General features: G+C 34.1%; 1 protein-coding gene across 3 annotated transcripts; it reads left to right on the top strand.

Moving 5' to 3' along the window:
• Positions 1–132: 132 nt before the first annotated feature.
• On the top strand, positions 133–20,104 carry LOC137925436 (mediator of RNA polymerase II transcription subunit 25-like). Of its 3 annotated transcripts, none has more exons than XM_068768874.1 (15): positions 133–419; positions 1,654–1,812; positions 2,625–2,788; positions 3,774–3,928; positions 4,353–4,453; positions 5,839–6,028; positions 7,433–7,600; positions 8,267–8,464; positions 8,977–9,120; positions 9,778–9,880; positions 10,401–10,552; positions 11,078–11,335; positions 12,038–12,157; positions 15,993–16,069; positions 19,951–20,104. In XM_068768874.1, exons 1-14 carry the CDS (start codon positions 298–300, stop codon positions 16,026–16,028), a joined length of 2,070 nt encoding a protein of 689 aa, XP_068624975.1. In that variant the 5' UTR covers positions 133–297; the 3' UTR covers positions 16,029–16,069; positions 19,951–20,104. The 3 variants fall into 3 exon arrangements, with proteins under 3 accessions (XP_068624975.1, XP_068624974.1, XP_068624973.1); XM_068768873.1 differs by having other exon boundaries at positions 15,990–16,069; XM_068768872.1 differs by lacking the exon at positions 15,993–16,069.
• The last annotated feature ends 767 nt before the right edge of the window (positions 20,105–20,871 follow it).

The following is a 20,871-nucleotide window of genomic DNA, read 5'->3' as shown; positions in this document are numbered from 1 at the left end:
ACTCTCTATTTATTTAATTTTAGTCAGTGTTGTTTACGTATTAGGCTCCACCGGCACTTGTCACAAGGCAAACCTTTCGTCACGAAAATAAGTCTATGCTTTCTCTTTGGTCTATCAAGTAACCAACGGCGGTCAGCACTCGTTGTGTCATTGTCAAATAAAATGTCACCACATTAGGCAACACAACAACAAAGCAAACAAATATATTGTGCATAAATATTTTATTCAAAATTTAAATTAAAATATGAATGTATTAAAACTTTTATTGACCTGTTGACGTTTTATTAATATTTAAAAATGGTAGTCAACGCACCAGAAACACCTATACAGGCCGAAGTTATATTTGTTATAGAAGCAACCGCTGCAAACAGCGCTTATATTAATGAATTGAAGACAAATTATATAGTTCCTACTTTAGAGTAAGTCTTTATTATGTAATGGTTAACTTATTTAGGTTATTAACAATTAAAATGCAAAACTCGTATAAAATACCCTCTTCGATCAAATAAAAGTAGGTTTAATACGTCTCAATAAAATAATCAAATAAGCGTAAAAAATGTAATTATTTTGTAATTTCAATTACTTATCTGTCATGTGTATGTGCATTATTGCAAAACATGTATTTTGGCCAAATTGTAATTTATTATTGAACAGTAATTTTAAAGTCTTATTATGTATGGAATACTGTAATATTCTCAACTCTAACTGTAAATTAATGTTAAATATTATGAATACTTCGTTGTCATAATTCATTCTTGAATTGACAGGTTGTTTTAATGATTCATTTATAAAATGTTTGTAAAAGTCATTCTTAAATTTTAAATTGACATTTCATTCCAATGAAAATAAATGTTTATATAAAAAAAATTTCGCGTACTATTAAGAGTAATTATACTTAAGTCATTGTTAAAAAAAATTAGTAACAGTTTTTGTTGTACTGCTCAAAGAGCATTAACAGATTTCGCAGTTCCAAGGTGGCAGGGCATCTAGCAAAATTTCTGAAAAAGCTGAAGTGTTCCTAGGGGAGACTTGGCTTGTGCCACTACATACTATAATTCGCCCAAATTGGGTGGCCACGGAGCTATTAGATAAATAACGGTTTGCTCCATAGAGTGACTATGCTTATGGGCCCCTATCAGGCTAATACTTCCTTAGTATTCCAATTCAAGGGATTCTGAGAGAGCCGAGCCTCACCTTGGTCAACTGACCATAGCAACTGTTATGGCCTGGCTAACATCACTACCACAATTTCGGAAAAGTTGGCACTGGTATAGGAAGTGGCAGAATAAACATCAGTAACATTTCTATCTAGTATGATCAAGGGTTGACATTCCCTACTATATATAACCAAGCCCAATTTCCAATGACACCAGTTGGTTAATAAATGGTAATGCTGATGGTGTGCAGTCATTGCATTGTCGGTAAACTTGAGTATGTCTTGGTGTCAGGACTGTGTGACTTTTTAATGCCTGTCACCCAAAATTTTTAGGTCAACCGTTAAGATCAATATAATTTTAGTAAATATTTTATGGAAATGTACAGAAATGACTATTGCATTTAATTGTATATAAGTTAAACTACTATCAAGAAAATTCTTTACAGTTAATTACTACTATGTGTATGTATATATATATGTGAAAACACTTCTCCCAGGTACTTCCATGGTGGTGCATTGGAAGAAGGTGCTGGATGTGGTTCTGTTTACGGCATTGTAGCATATAAAGCTGCAGACTGCCACCCTGGTCTTCCAGTTTTAACATTTGGCCCTTTCACTTGCCCACAAAATGTTCTTGAAACTGTGGATAAAATACAGTTAGTATTTTCTCTGATATGTGCATATAGTTATAGATCACGATTATAAATGGTAAAATTCTCATTTGTATTATTTTTTTCATAATGTATGAGTTCATGGGAGTAGAATAGTAGTAAGTTTTGTTTTATATTTATTTACTTCCCTTGTTGGCTTATTATTTGAGCAGTTATACAGTTATGCTGCAATAGAGTTTTTATTGTCATAACCATCAGTGCCTTTGAATTCTGTGGTACTGGTCTTAAGGTGTAAAAAAAATTTCAGGATACATAATTAGGTATGTTTTTAGCTGAATTAAGTATAAATATGCTATAAAGTTAATTAAATATCTATGTCATGATGCAGCAGCCATTCAATTACATTTAAATAAACTTGGCAGTCGCACAAACCATTCAATATAAAACCTCAAACATCGAAAAAAGTATTTTAGAGATAAAACCATTTGATAGAATCTGAATAGATAATATAAGGAAACATGCAAGAACAATGAATGTTATAAAAAGAATAAGAAAGGTTGAAAAATTGTAAAAATTAATTATTACAAAAAAAAATTGTTTTGAAAAATGAATTGTTACAAAAAAAAGGAAAAAAGAAAATGGGGTAGACTTTTTAGGTGGCGGTTTTAATAATATTAAAACTGGTAGCAAGTGGCACATAAACAAGAGTAGCCAAGCATGTTGTAATGCATTGCCTTTAAGTTTTTCATTTAAAGTTGAAAAAAAAATATATGTGATCATGAATAAAGATTAATATTATGTTTTGAAGTTGTTTTATATTTGATGTATAAGTTATTAACAATAGACTAATTCTATAGGTACATAGGTGGTCATGCAGAAAGTCGTGCTTGTGTAACGGAGGCGTTGACAGCAGCATTATCATGCTTCGAAGAGTTGGGACGTACTGATCTGCCAATGCACATTTTGTTGTTGTGTTGTTCACCTCCTTACTCGGCTTATGCTGGAGGACTTGTTCCACCTGGTTTGTATTATTTTTATATTTCATAAGCTCATCATCACATCAGCTGATAGATGCCCACTGCAAGGTTATGATGTCCAGTCTTATGCTGCCTGTATCCAATAACTTCCCACAATCCTGATTTATGTCACATTAGAATAAATAAAATTAAATGTGATACCAACAGTAATAATATCTACAAATTTAATTAGTAAATATGGTTTTGAGCACTTAATAAATTGTGACAAAAAAAAAGATAAGAACCCTGTGGTATTTGAGAAGTGAGGTGAAGGATGAAAGGTGATGAAAAGAAGAAAACTAAAAATGGATGAACATGTAAGATTATGTGAAGTATGTCAGAAGACCATATGAATGGTCTTAAGAAGATTGGAAATAGAGCACAAGATAGGAGTGTCTCCCTGCACTGAACAAGATAGGGGTGTCTCCCCTAAACAAGCCCCCAATAACGGTGGCCATAAAAAAAACTCACTATGTCGTCTGTTCACGTTTCCGGCGTTTTCGTTATTTAGTAAGCTTGGCAACATGTATCTGAAATACTATATCTGAATTATCCCCCAAAAGATATCAAGACCAATCTTACTAATGAGTAAGCAAGACAGTAGTTCTGAACAAATGGCTATGTAAAATGACTACACTAATGATCCAACCATCTCATATCTTTGACAAATTCTCGAACATTGCAGTTTTTTTCAGTTCATTTCATTTCAGTACTTAGAATAAGAATTTCTTTTCTCTTTACTGTAAACTAATAAACATAAAAATACATACATATAATGGGTTTCCTTCTCTTTAATTTTTAATCTTTTTTATACTAATGGTTATTAAAATGACTCCCATTAGTCTTCACCAATTTTAAATTTTAAGGACTTATCAATCACCTTGCTACCACCTATATATGTTAGCTGTTCAGTTTGTCTCAGCTTTGATAAGTGAGACTATGTTCATGAAATTAAACTTAGTTAATATTACATTTTAATTATTATTCCAGGTGCTCCGGCGACTATTGAACAAGCTGCACGTCTGGTGAGCGAGAGGGGCGCGCAGCTCTCGATAGCATCTGCCAAAAGGTTGCCGGCATTGTTGGCGTTATATGAGCATGCTGGCGGGGAGCTCCATCAGGCGCAACAGAGAAACTATGCTAAGGTATTATTACTAAATCAACCTCTTCTATAATATAAGGAATAAATTACATAATAATTAAAACAAGGATCCCTGAATTGACTTCAACCTACAATAAAATCTTGATGAATTTTTTTTGTGTCTATTTTCATTGATATTGTTAACACATTTGTTAGAGTATTTTATTTACAAGCTTTATGGCCAAATAAGCAATATTAACAGTGATATGACTTCTTAAAATTTTAAAATTATGTTATAGTATGTTTAGGGGTTTCACACACGTATGTGTTGTAAAACAAACACACTGTTGCCCATATAACAATTACTTTATGTATTTTTTTATTTGTTTGGAAAATAGTACTAATATGTAGTATAGAGAAAGTTATATCAAACCTGTTATAGTGTGTTTGGCTTGAAAAGAAGAATGATTTATGTGACTGTTATGCAGGACCCAAGGCATCTGGTGTTAATGCGCGGGTACAGCCTGAAGGAGCGTCCCCCCAGCCCTGCACCACCTCCGGCACCAGACATACAACCAGACATGTACAGGTGACATACTTTATATTTTGACAATAATAAGTTACTAACATGGAGGGTCTATAGATACGATCTAATAGCCTAGTGACCTTTCAATCCGGTGAAATAATATTAGGTAGCAGGCTTAAAAGAGGTCTTAGGCTAGACACCCTCTGCGCCCTGTCCCTTCAATTCGCAGAACCTGCAAATTAGGCATGTGAAAGTTCTGACTTAAAAAATGTTTATGTCAAACTATTATTCACATCTTCACATTTAAATTAGTATAAATAGTTTGCTAACCAAATTTTTACATTGTATGCTGTATAGCATTTTGTCAGTTATTTACTAAATGCTATATAACAATCTATAGTTGGCTGTAGTTGCTTTAAAAAGTTTTACTTGTTATCTCCAATCCAACTTCATTTTATTAATAACCTTGAAGCTATAATATTGATGTAGCTGACATTAGTGTAACTATAAGCATATGATTTTGTAAACATGTTAAAAATTATAACTTTAAAAATAAATAATTTACTTAGCAGTTCACTGCCCAGCGTGTAGTAGGTGAATCAAACAGCTAACTCAGCAATTAAAAAAAGAAATATATATATAAAATAAAAAGGGGTAGTGGGCAGAAATTCTGGTATGACTTTTCACCGCAGATCGGTACCCTCCCTGACGGTGGTGGCAAGCAGCCGCACGGTTTTCCACGACTGGTCACGCTTTAGAAAATCATCATATTTTCTCTAATTTTTTAATTTAAGTAGGTAATTACACGATAAAACTACAAACATTTAGATTAAATTGGTAACTCCATTTTGTTATACTATCTTGGTATAATTCTTAATATCATAATTAAAATATGCTATTTTGTAAATATAAAATTTGCAGTTATATGGTTAATGTTTCCATTGTTTTAATTTTACTAAACTATTTGGATTCCCATTGCATAAATACAAAACATTTTTATAGTTTAAAATGTGAGTTAAAGTTATCTCTAGTTTATTTTTTGGTTTCATAAAATAATATGTTTTACATATATAGATATCAAACCAGATTCTAACATTTAAAAAAATAATCTGTGGGGGATGCAATACTAATTCTTAAATGAACATAAGATGTAACATGACATGAGAAACTTTTGTTCACTAGGTTAACTAATTTTTCACTTAAAAGATTTTAGTTGATTGAAATGCGTAGAACTTAGTTTTGTGACTCATTTGTAGGGTTGATGTTATAATGTATATATCACATATTGTTAAGTTTAATTTAATCAACAAGCAAATCAGGATTTTTTAGAGCCGGTGGTAGCTTACTACTTATATTGCTAAAATAATTGTCAATCCAAAAATGCAAGTTAATGCCTACTTGAAATTTAATTTGAATTTGAATTAACTTTTTGCGACCTGTTTGTGTAGCCAAGCGCGAGCAACCGCTGCACCACCCCGCGGGCCTGCAGCGCAGTTCCCGCGAGCGGCCGCCGTGCGCGCTGGATGGCTCGCTCCACCCCTCAGCCAGCGCCAGCCCATCTACGCCAACAACTCCGCGCTGCTTACCCAACTGGCTCAGCCTTCTTATCCTCCACCCCCACCCGCGCATGCTGCTCAGGTAATTACTTCAACCATTTCAATTCTTAGTTTCTAAGGTAGTTCGAGCGGACCCTCACTCGCATTATATCAATACAAACTTTTATAAGCTATATACATTTTACAATGACGTGCACGTCAACCGATAAAAAAGAAATACAACCAAAGATCATTTCTTTTATATAAATAAATCAGCTAGTGGCTTGCCTCTGGCGTCTATCGCAGTCTGGTCGCGTCATCGCGTGCGCCAGCCGTCTGGGAGCTGGTTTTGTTGGCCCCCCCTCCGCACCCGTGTATGACCCTCGTTCATCTGCCGCTAGTTGGTCGTAATGCGGAGACAGTGAAGTTAGTGTTGTGCGCACGCCGCACACTTATTAACAGTTGGCAGATATATTTTATGAAGCCCAGCGACTGTTACTTGTAAAAACTTGCATATTCCATGTTTAGTACAAGCTTAGACATGCAAAGGGAGGAACTATTAATTCTTGCTTGGAACTCCGCAAAGCAAATTTCCATTGTATCTAATTTAATGTAATCTTCACATTTTTATAGAATTTCGGGAATTTGGTAGAAATGTATCTGCAGAAGGTTCACCAGAACCAGCTAAATATAATAGTGCTCCTCCATGAGAAAAAGTTTAGGAACCTATGATCTAGATCAGAAATGAGCAATATGCGGCCCGATAAACGTTAATGCTGCTAATCAAGCGGTCTTAAAATTTAATTCATTTTATCGATTTTCTCCCGTTTATCAATTTCTATAAAATTAATTAGTTCCCGATGACTTTGAATTGAAAATGATTGACATGCAAAATAATATCGATTATTCATAATATCGAATATTTTGATTGTAAATCATTTATTAGAAAATATATTTTTAAATCGATATCTAGAAATATATCTGTCTCAGTAAACATCGACATTTTTGAGAATAATTATGTAAGCACTGAGGAATTTCAGCTTTTGACCAAAAATAATGTCCCTGTTAGGAATACGAATGATTTCAAAAAATTATTTTACAAAATGAAATTAATCAAAAATGACCACCAATCAAGACAGAGACGCGTAGCTCATCAATTCCAGTTACAACAGTGACAAATTTCTGTTTAAAAATTTAAAGTTATTCCGTTTTGCTATTCTTTTATTGTTTATTTTTATTTTGCATTAAAATTTCTGTATCAAATCGTTATTTTTTATATACTCAGTTGTGTGCAACTCGTAAAAAAATTATAAATTAAATTTGGCCCACCGATAAATATACCTTGATCCTTTATCCTCATCAAAACAAACTATTTCGAAAAATACCGATGAACATACTGTGTATATAACAACAATTATCAAAGAAATAATGATCAAATACGGTGTTATAGCCTATTTTATTTATTTTTTTAAAAAAAGTATATGTGTATAATTATGTTTGTTGTTAGACTAACATGCAGCGTATGCCGAGCATGCTCACGCCGGGCCCGTCGACCTCGGGCACCAGTGCTCAACCCCTCCAGCGTACTTACATCTGGAGTGGCGTGCTCGAGTGGATGGAGAAGGGCAAGGCTCCCGGTGACCAACAAAAGGTCACGAAACATCTGCCGTGTCAGGTTTGTTTCTTTTATTCTAATTTGAATCGATAGTGTTTTGTTTATAATATATATTTTCCGTTTAATGAAAGCAGACAGTTGGGAGAGATATTGCCGCTATTTGATACGGATTTTTCTTCTTTTAGCTGCTTGTCACGACAGCGTTTGATAATTATTTACAATTTTTCTTATGGGTAAATACAGCTCAAATTTATACATATAAATAATACAATTTAAAACTTTTACTCAATCATACGTTAATGCCGGTGGAAGTAGGAAAGTTGAAGATTAGTGTACCTGTGATGTTATTAACAAAGTAAGCTAAACCTACATATGGCTCGGACACTAAAGAAATGTAATACTTCCCTGCCACAACGTAGGGAATGAATTCCAGGAGCGTACCTTTACAATTGTCTATATTGCACTGGATTACTTTGACGGAGGTGCGTTTATTCATAATCGTACTGGAAGTCACTCGTCTCTTCGCTATAGCTATTGGAAAGGATGGGGAAGTGGCTTTATGTGCAATGCAGTCAGAGTAACACGTCCGACTTAATATATTAATAATATAAATAATATTTAATATTACAAGCGGATAACCAAGTTCACCGACGTAGCTCAAAAAATTACTCGTCCCAATGATGATGATGGAAATGATTATTGTTACTATATTTTATTATTTGACAGGTGTCAGCAAATTCTAAAGACATTGAGCCTGAGTTAAAGGTCGACACATGGCCGAACAAGTTGCTGATGCAGCTGATGCCTAAGCAGCTTATCAGCAACATCGGAGGCCAGTATCTGAAGGACAGCAAGTCGGTGCTGTTCCACTTGCAACCTAATGAAGCATTGGATGCCCTTACTAAGGTCATGGTTAACGGCTTTGTGAGTATCAAACCAAAATTTGTACCTATTTTACAGTTCACAGGATTGATAAAAGTCAACTATATCCTAAAGATGGTGCACCACACTTTCTTGCCGTTGGGTTGCAGGGTGGTGGGTGATGTAATTGAGAATAAAAAACCGTGTAACAAGAAATGTGGCGAGAATGGGAGGCGATGCGTGAATGTAATTTAAATGAATGCTGAGAGAATGATAGAAAATATGAAGGATGAAAGAGTGAAGAAAAAGAGAAATTGTTAAGGACGAGAGAGGGAGAGAAAATAGGAAGGTTTATATCCCTGTCCAAAAAATAAGATGGGGAACAAGTAGCCCCCAATAACACGCTTGAATAAATTTATAGCTATTATTTTTCGTATGTACCAATTCAAAGCATTATTAGAAAAGTAGTTTGCTTTGCTTGATACCAAAGAAGTGTTTAATTTTCAAATGTATAGTTTTTATTTTTATTTGTTTATATATATTCTGTTCTGTACAATTGAGCAATTAATTCGCAGGCCGGGTGCGTGCACTTCTCTCCTATGCCATCTCCACCTCAGTGCGACATCAAGGTGCTGATTCTTCTGTACACGCCAGACAAGAAGGCTTACCTAGGTTTTATTCCTAATAATCAAGCGACATTCGTTGATAGACTTAGGAAGGTGAGTTTGTGTTCTCTTACTTATTACTATTTTACACATCTGCAACAACATAAATAGAAAAACGAAACTAATTATATATGTACTAATTATACAGAAAGTGTTATAACCATTAATATTAGATTATCTGATTTTGAAAAACATAGTAAAAAAAAAACATAAAAAAAAACATATGGATTATACAATTAAGATAATTGTTTATGCCATAGTGCGAAAAAAAACTTTACCAAAACCACAACACTTCTGCACTTCATATTTCTACAGTACATACAAAAGGATTGCACTTACTCAATAAAACTTTTTAAATTTTTTCGTTTATTACGGCTAGTATATTAGTGATCGTTTATGATCCAGTTCCGCTGAACTTTATCTTGAATATAATTCTCCAGCTAATATTACCCAAACACTCTTTGGGATATATTTATTTGTTTATATTATCATCCAATCTGGATCATTTACAGTGATTACTTGTATATAGCTTGAGAAAAATGCCAGAAAAGTTGAAAAGTGCCAGAAAAATGCCAGAAAATGCAAATTGATAGAATCTAGAATCAAATTAAGAATTAGGTTGAACTCGTCTATGATGATTGTTTTATATATATTGAATATACAAAAAACATAGTTTTGGAATTTACTTTATATAAATGTTTGTCTTGGTAGGTGATCCAGCAACAGAAAATAACTCAGATAATGAACAAGCTGCCAGCGAACGTAAGCGCCGCGGGAGCTATGGGCGGCAGCATGTCCACCGCGACCATGGCAGGTGAGTACGTACATCTCTTTTATACGAAACCATTCAGTTTAAGCTACCGACTATCTTTAATAGGTTTTATACAGGGTGGTCCGTTGAGCGTATTTTAAATTATCATAGAAAAGACACAACCCCTCCCATTTTCACAGACGAGCAATTCTTCGAGCTATGTAGCCCGCTATATTTCTCTGTTTCGGGATGTTTGTGCTGTTAGTCCTAAGGTTTTTACAGCTTCATAGGAAATGGAAAGATCTGTGTAATTTCGGTTTATAATATAAACTAAAGCGTTCAGGTTTCCGAACCTATATTAGACACTCTGATGTAGGAGGAGGCAGTTAAGACAAGGCTTACCTGGTTGAATCTATGTTGCTGTTCGTGTAGTCTGTGTGGAGTGCACATTCCTCTTGAGGCAATCTTGAGCCTTCATGAGGATCTTTGTAAAACAAAGTCTACCAAACTTAGAAATATAAAGTTATTTTTTAATATAGCAAATCATGGATTCAAGTGGTAGTTACAATTTGTATATATATAGGCACAGGTGGCATGCCCACGGCCGGGATGTCCTCAAGTGGGATGGGCGGCAGCGCATTAGGCGGGGCGCTAGGAGTGGGCGTGGTCGGACAACTGACCGGCCCCTCCGGCGGACAGGGCATGGTCCAGCCGCAGATGCAGCAACATACACAGGTGAATTTAATTATATATTAAAAAATAATAATTATTATTTTTTTACGTACAATGAAGTTGTGGACTTGATGTATGGTACCACCTTATCCAAGAATTAATGTTCTCAGTTATAATAAATAACGTAATGATAATATAATAGTAAAAAGAGTTTTCAAAATTCTGATTACATATAATATTAAAAATAATAATTGCTCAGTATAGACTTTGTACTGCCAGTAAGTATTAACTTGTTGTTTTTATATTATATATTTCGGAGCGATCACTTAATACAAGATGGTTGGAAATAGATACAAAGGCTTTGTTTAAAACTTTTTGTTTTTCCGTTCTTTAAAAAATATACTTCTAAAATATTTGCCGAAAGTCTTCCGGAAAAGGTCTTCCAGACTAGAAGGCTGTGGTGATGTTTGGTGTAAATTGAAAACCGTTAATATTTATCAGTCTATTATTATAAGAAATTCCTACATGATTGTGAGTATAGCGTGTGTTATACGTAACTTTTTGTTTTAAATCATCGTTTTCCGTCAGAATATGATGATGGGTAACACAATGGGCGGACAAGTTGGAGGCGTCTCGGGAGTGGGTGTGGGCGGCAAAGGCCCGAGACCTGTCACGCAGCTGGACGGGCTTGAGGCAGCTCGTCAGCAGAACCTGGAAAAGATCCAACACCTGCAGCAGACGCTGGAGGCCGCCCACCAACAGGAGGCGCAGTTCAAGTCGCAGATGGACATCATGTCGCACCTTCACGCCGCCCAGCAACAAGAGCAGCATTATAAACAGCTGGAGGTCAGTCATTTCGCTTTAATCAGATGTAATTGATGACAATACAGAAGCTAATAACGTAAGTTGTAAATATAGATCATGATGAATTTTATATTAATAAAGCGCTAGCATGCTACAAAATGATTATAGTGCCATTAAAACGCAGCAGGGTGGGGAACGGTAAAAAAGTATGAGTTCCTTTACGGAACGGATCAGCCGATGCTTCTCCGCCTCCCGCCGCATCATCAGTTTTACGACCTAATTATTAATATTGGAATAGTTTTAATTGAATAACATTTACTTTGTATAAGAAGTGTTGATTACCAATATTGTACATTATATTTGACATTCAAAATTAATAGATTGCTTGCATAAATTAATATGAAACTTGTCGTAAAAGGTCAAAGAAGCAGATATAAATGTTGGAAAACATTTTATAAAGTAATGCCGGTAGACGCGGCGTGGGTAGGTCTTCCTACCAGCTAGTCAAGGTTGCGAGAAGTTACTGGATGTGGGGAGACCAGTCTTCATGGCGAACTTCGCCCATCTAATATGATGATGATAATTTATAAAAAAAACTATACTTAGTGTGTGTAATTCTATAAAGTTATTTCAAAACATCATAAGTTACATTATCTAAGATAGGATAAAACTCCGATAAAATATCTGTGAATTTCACAACCTTGTATAATTCACGATGGTAGTCAATAAGTGATGACGTCACAGGAGCAGCAGCGCAAACAGCAGCTGCAGCAACAACTGCAGCAGCAGCTGCGCGGCGGCGGCGGTCACATGCCGCGCGTGATGCAGCCTGTCAACCAGGGGCTGCGCAACCTCTTGCAGCAGGTAACACGCACACACACTTATATGCTCACCGTACATGCACCCTCATAGATACACACATGTGAACATGTACGCAAACAAAGACATAGTTACCTTAAACGCACACACGTACACTCACAAATACGTATATTTACACCCAAGTTACATAAGTAATTACAGAGTGGTTGGTAATTGGTTTAAAAGCATAAAAGGGTGAGATTTTAAATGTAAGTAAAAAGCTTAAGAATTTTTACAATAATCACCTATACAAAGTGATTAGTCTGAAATATGTTAAAATTATTTATTGTTTAACTAATAACAATGTCTCCAAGGAAAAATTAACCATAATTAATTTTATTTAACTGAATATCATTACGTTATTTATGATTTCTAAAACCGTAGATTTTTGGTAAGAAATGGCTTACACATCCACCACTTTGAAGCATTGCAACTATAATCAATCACCCTGTATACATATAATATATACACACGCTATATCTAAAATAAAACGTATGAAATAACACGTCCATATAAAAAACCAATACTTTACAGTGAAACACGTCATGCTTTATCATAATTTGTATTACGGGAGTAACAAGACGGGCCAGTTCATTCCTCGATTACATAACACACTGATTATTAATAATAATTAACACGCATATATATAATCAGCAAATTTCACACGAATGAAGGCATTTGTTTGCTTCCTCACTACGTATGTCGCTATTTTTGTACTTTACTCGCGGCTGAACCGGTCAGAAGCGACGGAACACTTTTATGGTACACTGATCTTAGTTTTTTGAGAGAAAAAAATAATAAATTATACTAGTCTTGTTGCAAAGGGTAAAATAATTTAAAAAATAAAAAATTAAAATTTTCAAATAACATCTCAAAAATTTACAAAACAATTTTAAAGTTAATTAACACTAGATTTACGTATATTCATTAAATACCTATTTTTACTGACTGAGCCAATTTGACTCATACAAGGAAATTGAATTGTTTTTGGCAAAAAAAATCACTCAGTGTTTGGCACTGGTAGGTCTAACATCTCCTGAGGATACCTCGTGGAGGGGTGAAACAAGTGTAGAGCAGATGAACGGTGGTAGTTGTGTTTGGCAATGTTTGCCGCACGTGCATTTATCAGCGGGTTGGCGGGCGTTGCACTTCATTGCGCTACTACTGCTGCAAAGCGGAAGTAGCTATATATTAGTCCCTTTCTTAGTAAGGATGGACTTCCGCGAGATAACGCCTGATTCTATTAGATAAAGAAAATAGTTCCAAATCAATTTAAATAATTTGTTTATTATCAAAAAAAATCATAGAAAGGATTTTTTTACTCAAAAACTCTGTTTTTGAAACACATTTTTTGCAACTGCACTGTACTGTTCACTGACAAAAGTAAGTAGTAATGTAGCAAATCAAGTGGCAATGATATATATATATATATATATACAGAGTTCAAATTTATGTTGACTCAAATTGGCTCAGTCTGTAAATCTAGTGTTAAAGAAATATATTTGATATGTATAACTAATAAATAATATTCGATTGACTCATTTAGGTGTCTTTAGAGCCCAAAAGGTCAAACACAATCAGGCATAAAGTTTCCATAATGACACCTATTGGAACGCCCTTTATCTAACAATATATAACACATTAAATTTTTACACATCCACACACACACAGACAAAATCTAACACATTAAGTTAATTTTGAAAATTAAAATCTTGATTGTTTAGTGCTTACAATTGGTTTATATGATGCAAAATTTATTGTATATAGTCTCATACATATATGACATACATAGATGGCTTTATTCATTCATACAATCGTACTTGAACGTACTGAAATCAGTTTAAAAAAATTATATATGAAAATGAAAGTTTTTACAAATGTTATGCTGGATGTATCTTTTTATGGGACAGTTTGATACTTAGTTCGCCTGGTTCCCTACCAGGGATTCCCAAACAATTTTATGAAAAAGAACCCTTGTTCAAAATGAGCAAATAGTTCAGACACTTAAAGTCAAATTATTTTGTGAGTTCTAGCTCTATTATTTTACTTACTGATACATAAAACTTTGCGGTTAATTAAGTAAGTAAACTTGACATCTTATCACAATGTAGTAGACATAAAAATCAGTGGTGTTAAGTGCGATTAATAATACATAATTCATCATCATTATGTCTGCCGCAAAACTTTTTCTGCCAAAGCAAGGTCGCCATGATGACCGGCCTTGCGCTGCTTGGATCCAGCGGCTTCCAGGGACCTTATATAAGTCATCTGACCATGGGGGGTGTTCCCACGCCGCGTCTACCGGCTTGTGGTCGCCACTGGAGAACCCATCAGACCCAAAGACAGTTGGTTGCACGAGCGATATGACTCGCCAACTGCCACTTTAGACAAGCAATTTTCATATATACATTTCATATAGATATTTTTACGGAATTATTTCATTCTACATACATAATTATTTAAGGAAATGACGTAAACATTTTTAATAACCTATTTTAAAATTAAAAAAAAAATTTCGCTTTTACTAGTAGTATAGTAATTGACTGTTATTTATTTAAATGAATAAATTCATAAGTTGTATTAACTTTAAAAAATGTAAATTTATAAAACGACTTCAAAAATTTTAGTTCAGTAATGTCTGTCGCCCAAAACTCGGTCGGTGTACTTCCAGAGAACCTTTTGTCTAATTTTAGTTTAAAAAAAAATTACAGAGTAAAAAATATACGTAAAATGATTTCAGTACGTTCACAATAGCTTGGTTTTGTTAGTTAATATAGATCAACAGTTTCATACTTAGATGATTATTTAACTTTTTAATATTTAATGGCTTTTCTTATAAATTAATGAGAATCATTTGCACATCAAATTTTGCGGGTAATAATAAACAGAATAACTTTTTGAATATGAATAAACTAATTTGAGTATGCTCCGTGTTTAGTGTATGATATTAAATATATATAAATAGGTTCATTTATATCACTTACATAGGCAACATGGCATCTTACATCTTTATAAAAATGTACACAATGGTTATTTACGTACGTTCATTATTTTCCACTCGATCTTTAGCTAGCAGGGTTGATATTATAATGTATATATTAATCAGTATCAAATTTAATTTTAAACGAGCAACTGTTGAGTTTCTGGTCGGCTTTTCTTGACAGATCAGTATTTCAAGCCAGTGGTAGCTTGCTGCATATAATATTAAAATAATTAATGATTCTGTGCGTGTAAATGCTTACTTGAATAATATTATTTTGAATTTGAATTTGGAACATTCGCACGTTAAATATGTCAGAAAAGTTCATACAGGCCACGACAAAGTTAGTCGTGTCTATTTTGTGATCAATTTTAGATGCTACAAGGGTTCCAAAAGCCCTGTGATCAGCGAAGAGCCCAGAACAAACTCACATGGGTTTTTTTTTGTAGCCACTTTTACAACATGCTTAATATACTTGTAGAGCAATTCATTCCTAAACTTTATTATCACAAGTTTTTGTTTGTATCAAAATTCTTAAATTTATAACATCATAATTTAGAGATATCAACACAGTTGCCAAAAAAAGAGTTACTAGTTTTTGTAGCCTATAGTATGTTATAACAAGATTATCTTAATTGTAAAAATTCATCATAGCGAGCACCCTCAAGCTAGTTTATTCATATTATAACATCATCTGTCACCAATTAATATTACTCCCATACCCGGCATGTTTACTAACCAATACGTGAGTATTTCATACAGTTTTGCTCACCAATGTCTTGAGAGGTTGTTGACCTCTGCACGCTGCAGTCAGGTGGCCTCAGGTAACCTGTACTCAGCCCAGTGGGAATGTTTTAGCAGCAGCAGGGGCCGCGAGGTAGCCGCCCGCACATGTGACGTTACTACCACCATGCTACATCCATACCTCGCACGCATAAGTAAAGCTTTCACCACTTCTGACTTGGACAATTGTGAATGACTTCTGGTTTATTGATTTCATCATGTCAAGTGATAGACACTTACTGCAAGGCATAGGCCTTCTCGAGTGGTGAACAGCAGCAGGTAGATGTTGCGTGGGCACGCCCGCCACTAGGTGACCAGGTCGAGGAAAGTTTCTGGATACAGACAGTGAAAGTTTTTTTTTTTTATCAATCATTTTAATTAATCAATTCCAAATATTATTCCAGACATAATTTATAATTTGATTTGTTTTGAATTTGGAATACATTCAAACTTTAATAAAAATTGTAATATTTGACACTTTAGAGCATTCAGAGTATGTCATCCTATTTGATAAAATATGATTAATAATGCCTTCTGTCCAGTTGCACAAAACGGAGCCTTGTGTTTTGTGACATATGGTGCAGTACGCTTGCTTCGATTGACTGATTTCACGACGGAAATTTTTTTTTTAAATTAACTAATGTTTGACGATTGCTATCGTAAACTTTCGCACGAACGTGTTATGCCTGACCATTGCTACATAGCGACTGAGAAATCCAACGACACCACCCTCTCGGTCATTAATTACTTTTGTATCGTATTTAAAATATAAACCTTCCACCAGACATCCTTATTTACTAATGGCAGTAAAATTACCGTAAATTAGTTTGTGACATATAAAATAATAAGCGACTATCCTAATCATGTGATAGCGCGCGGCAATCTACTGCTAGCGCCATCTATCAAAGTCGTCTGAAGGAACAGCGCTCCTACTTGTAATATTAACGTTTACATTCTACCATTAAGTCATTCACAATTGTCTATTAACTTTAAAAACGCACTAATCAAGGCGCCGAAATTATTATAATAAGAATTAAATAAATACTAATGGAATAATGAAATTGTATATGAACAATAATATTTATTGCAATAAAATTATTATGTTCATTATGATAATTTACGGCGCCAAATCTTTTCCTCACTTCTTACGTTTCACAATCACTAAACTACAATCCAATTACGAGTGTTTTGACAGAAAATTAATGAAAAAAAAACACAGATGTCATAGTTTTTAGCTTGTCACAACACTAGTGGCTGTATGTAGTTTTTATCATTGAATTTTATACAAAAAAAATTGCTTACTGTAGGTATTAGTTGTTTGATTCAATATCATTAAATTTATTATACGATTCGCCTTTAAAGTAATAAAAATATTACAATTCAGTAGTTATAGTATGTATGAGGTAGATAAATATATCTATCTGTTCTTGAATATCTCGTGTGCGTCTTGTAAATCGCGCTGTCTCCTATCTTACCACTCACCTCAAGATGACAAGCACTGTAAAGCGTTTAATTATTTTTTAATGCATTTACTTTGTTACATACATTTTTCTTCACAGTCGATCTCTGTTCAAATGTGCACCAAAGTAGTATACTACCTTAATGGCACTTGTTGCTATATTAATGCTAATAACTTTAAAGCCTTTTTTATTGTGTCTCGTATAATGTTAGAAAATGAGATATAGTTGCTATTTAACTGTATCCAACAGTGTCGATATCAATAAATTTACAAGTTATAAATTAGACAATGTAAAGACGCGTTTACATGCAAGATTTATTTTTGGACGCGTTTTCAAAAAATACATTACTCGCCCATCTTTTAAAAGAGTAGGCGAATGTAAATGCACATTTAAGTTTGTGTATGAATACAGGTGATCACTACAACCATCTGTCCCTTTCACATGCTTACTAGCGGTTGATTTATCTCTATATTAACTGTAGTAATAAGTCTTCAAATACATTTAATATTTGATATGTCTAAATAACTAATGCCTACAGTATGTCAAATAATTCATAAGTTGACAGAAATATTTACAATGTTATATGATTAATTCCGAGAGAAGAAATTCTTTAAATAAATTATGTAAGTTTCATTGTAAATATTTTATAATTCCCATAACTCATTGCATGATTTATCTTTGACTAAAAATCATATCAATACTTGTAAATAACATAACGTGCAAAATTTAAATTGATAAATAATCAATTAGTTTTAGCTTTTATTTCAGAAGCAAGTTGGCTAAAGCATGGGCTTGTGGAGAGCTTTACTAACATTTTTAATTCATTAATTATGGAACAAAATGCGAAAAGAAAAGACTAAAATATTTCAAAATGTTAATACGAATCGATTTCCGATGTTTACTACCTCCGTCTGTATCGGAGGTTCTCCCGACTTTTTTGCTACTTGATTTAAAGTTTCAAAATTTATCTGGATCCTGTGGACTGTAGTTATATTTCTACCATATTCTCGAAAACTCGACAAAAATTTCAAGGTTACCTAGGCTAGATATAAATTCTGTTACAAAAAATAATCCGATGATTTCTGAAAAAAAAAATATATTTTAAAGTTTTATATGTAATTATGCAGAGTAAAAAAGATATGTTAACGTACTAAACTAGTTATTAAAAGTGTCCACCATTAGCTTTAATTCAAGCTTTCGAACGATCCGGCCATGCGTCAATGGATTTACGAACGGTTTCCATTGGAAACTTGGTCATTACTGCCTCCAAAGATTTCTTGAGCGACTCAATACTTGGGCGACGTTCGGAGCAGGCCACGTCCTCTAGCATAGGCCACAATTTATAGCCCAAAGTGTTTAAGTCTGGATTAGCAGAAGGCCAATCATGAGCCTTTATGAAATTTGGAACATTTTCCTCAAACCAAATTTGGGTAGTTCGCACCCAGGGATGAATCCTGTTGGAATGTCCACACTTCGTTTTTTAATAAGGTGTTGTTGGGTAGTTTAACTACCGCTTCTCACACGGTATCTTGATATACTATGGCTGAAGTTTTCACTCCTTTTTCGCAAAAATGGAGTTTTGTAACCCCTCGGTAGCCTAGCTAAACTTTGGCCACCACCGCGGAAGCTTCTTTAAAGCTATGTGCATACACTTGATCATTTTGTTTGTTGTAGTGCTCCTCAATTGCAAAAATCTTTTTTATCAGTAAAGATCACTTTTCTGATTTTCGTCCGCGTATCGAAGCAACAGCTGTTTCGATCTTTCGACTCTTTTTTGTTTTAGTGCCTGATTTAAGGCATATCCTGTGCATCTCCGGTGAGCCCCCAGACCTAAGTCTTGTTTGATAATCCGAGAAAACGTCCTCGGTGGGATTCTCTGGAAAAGATTTTCTGCTTCCTTTTGGTATTTCGACGAATTCTGGCCTTGACTGCATTAATGGCCGCCTGGTTTGTTCGAATAGACCGCGGCCGGCCGGATCTCTCGCTTTCATCAACAGACATGGTTTGAGCGAACCTTTGGATGGTGCCATACACAAACATTCGTATAATCCCTAACTTATTCAATGTACCAAAAATGTCGGCTGGCTCCTTACGTATTTTGTACAGTGCAATTTCTGTTATCTTGTTCTCTTTTGTGCCCCACTCCATTTTCAAAACAAATAACTTCTAAACTAAAAAACATACAATAATGGCGGGAAAGACGTCTTTTTTTAATCGCAGAAGCTAATGTTCGAAATCCAAATTAATGTTTTTTTTAATGTATGTAAACAGACAGTAACAGAATTTATGGCTAGACTAGGGAGATCTATCTCTTTATACGTTGTACTGAATATGGAATAAGCATGTGTTTACAAGTAGCAGTCAGTAAGATTCTTAAAACATTAAGAGCCTACATTGAGACAAAGACAAGCCAACATTATAGTTCTACTAGTGAACCAGTATTTTTTTATAACGCCAACGAAGACTTCTGTCGAGTTTCCCGTGAACATTAGATCGTCCACCTGAATCGTCTTGGGACCATATCGAAGTTATTTGAAATAAATAGATGTTTTATTAATATGAAAATCTTTCCACAGCCTCAGTATCGGCCCCCCGGAGGCGCCGTTCGACCTCCTTCGCAGCCCCAACAGTTCGATGATGTCACCAATTATAACGACTTCTATGAAAATTGACTGATTTCTTTAGTTATATAATTATAATATAAGATTTAATACAATTTTATTAATTTTTTATACGTAGTTTTATTTACAATCGAATTATCATTAAGTCAGGCGATAGACGCCTAGAATTTTACATTTATTTTTCTCCATTGGAAAGCGACGTCTTTAACTTCTGGAAGTACTCTGTTGAGACAGGTAGTTAATAATAAAAAAAGTAATTTTTATGAAAAATATTTTCTTATTTATATTTGTATAACAGTTTAGTACGCGAATAACGAAAGTACAGTTTACAAATGGCGCAATACTATAATGTTTCTATACATATACTTACACTAATCTTACAGAAATAAACATCTTTTTTATATAAAAGATGGTATATGAGTTAAAAAAGATATGAATTCTATACATATTTATATCGACTTACAACGGGTTTGTAGCAAGTTAGACATTTTGATATATTTATACGTTGTTTACTAAAAATGCATTGATATTATTCGTATATATATTACCACGGATATATTTACTTAAAAAGTTCAAACGATGGCTTACGGTTAAATTTTCGATTCTCAGGATTAAAACTAAACATACCGTAGCGGGTCAAATGATCCAATTTAAAGTTTTGTATTGAAATTGTAAACAATACCATAAGCAATGAGTCAAAAATTTTTGTTCTTTGCGTTTGTAATAGAAATGTTCAGTGTACTATTTAATTATAATATTTTTTTCCTTCCTTAAAACTATATTTCATACATTCAAGCGGGAAACATACAACCGGGTCATTGGACCCGCTATAGTAAAAATAGGTACCTAGTAAGTGTCGGTATGCTTAGTGTTAAA

The sequence above is a fragment of the Battus philenor genome, unplaced genomic scaffold (assembly GCF_028537555.1).
Source record: "Battus philenor isolate CCGP_79_NKW_IND1 unplaced genomic scaffold, ilBatPhil1.0.hap1 SCAF_27, whole genome shotgun sequence".
NCBI classification, from domain to species: domain Eukaryota; kingdom Metazoa; phylum Arthropoda; class Insecta; order Lepidoptera; family Papilionidae; genus Battus; species Battus philenor.
Note: the sequence above shows the minus strand (reverse complement) of the source record. Positions and strands in the feature narration are given on the sequence as shown.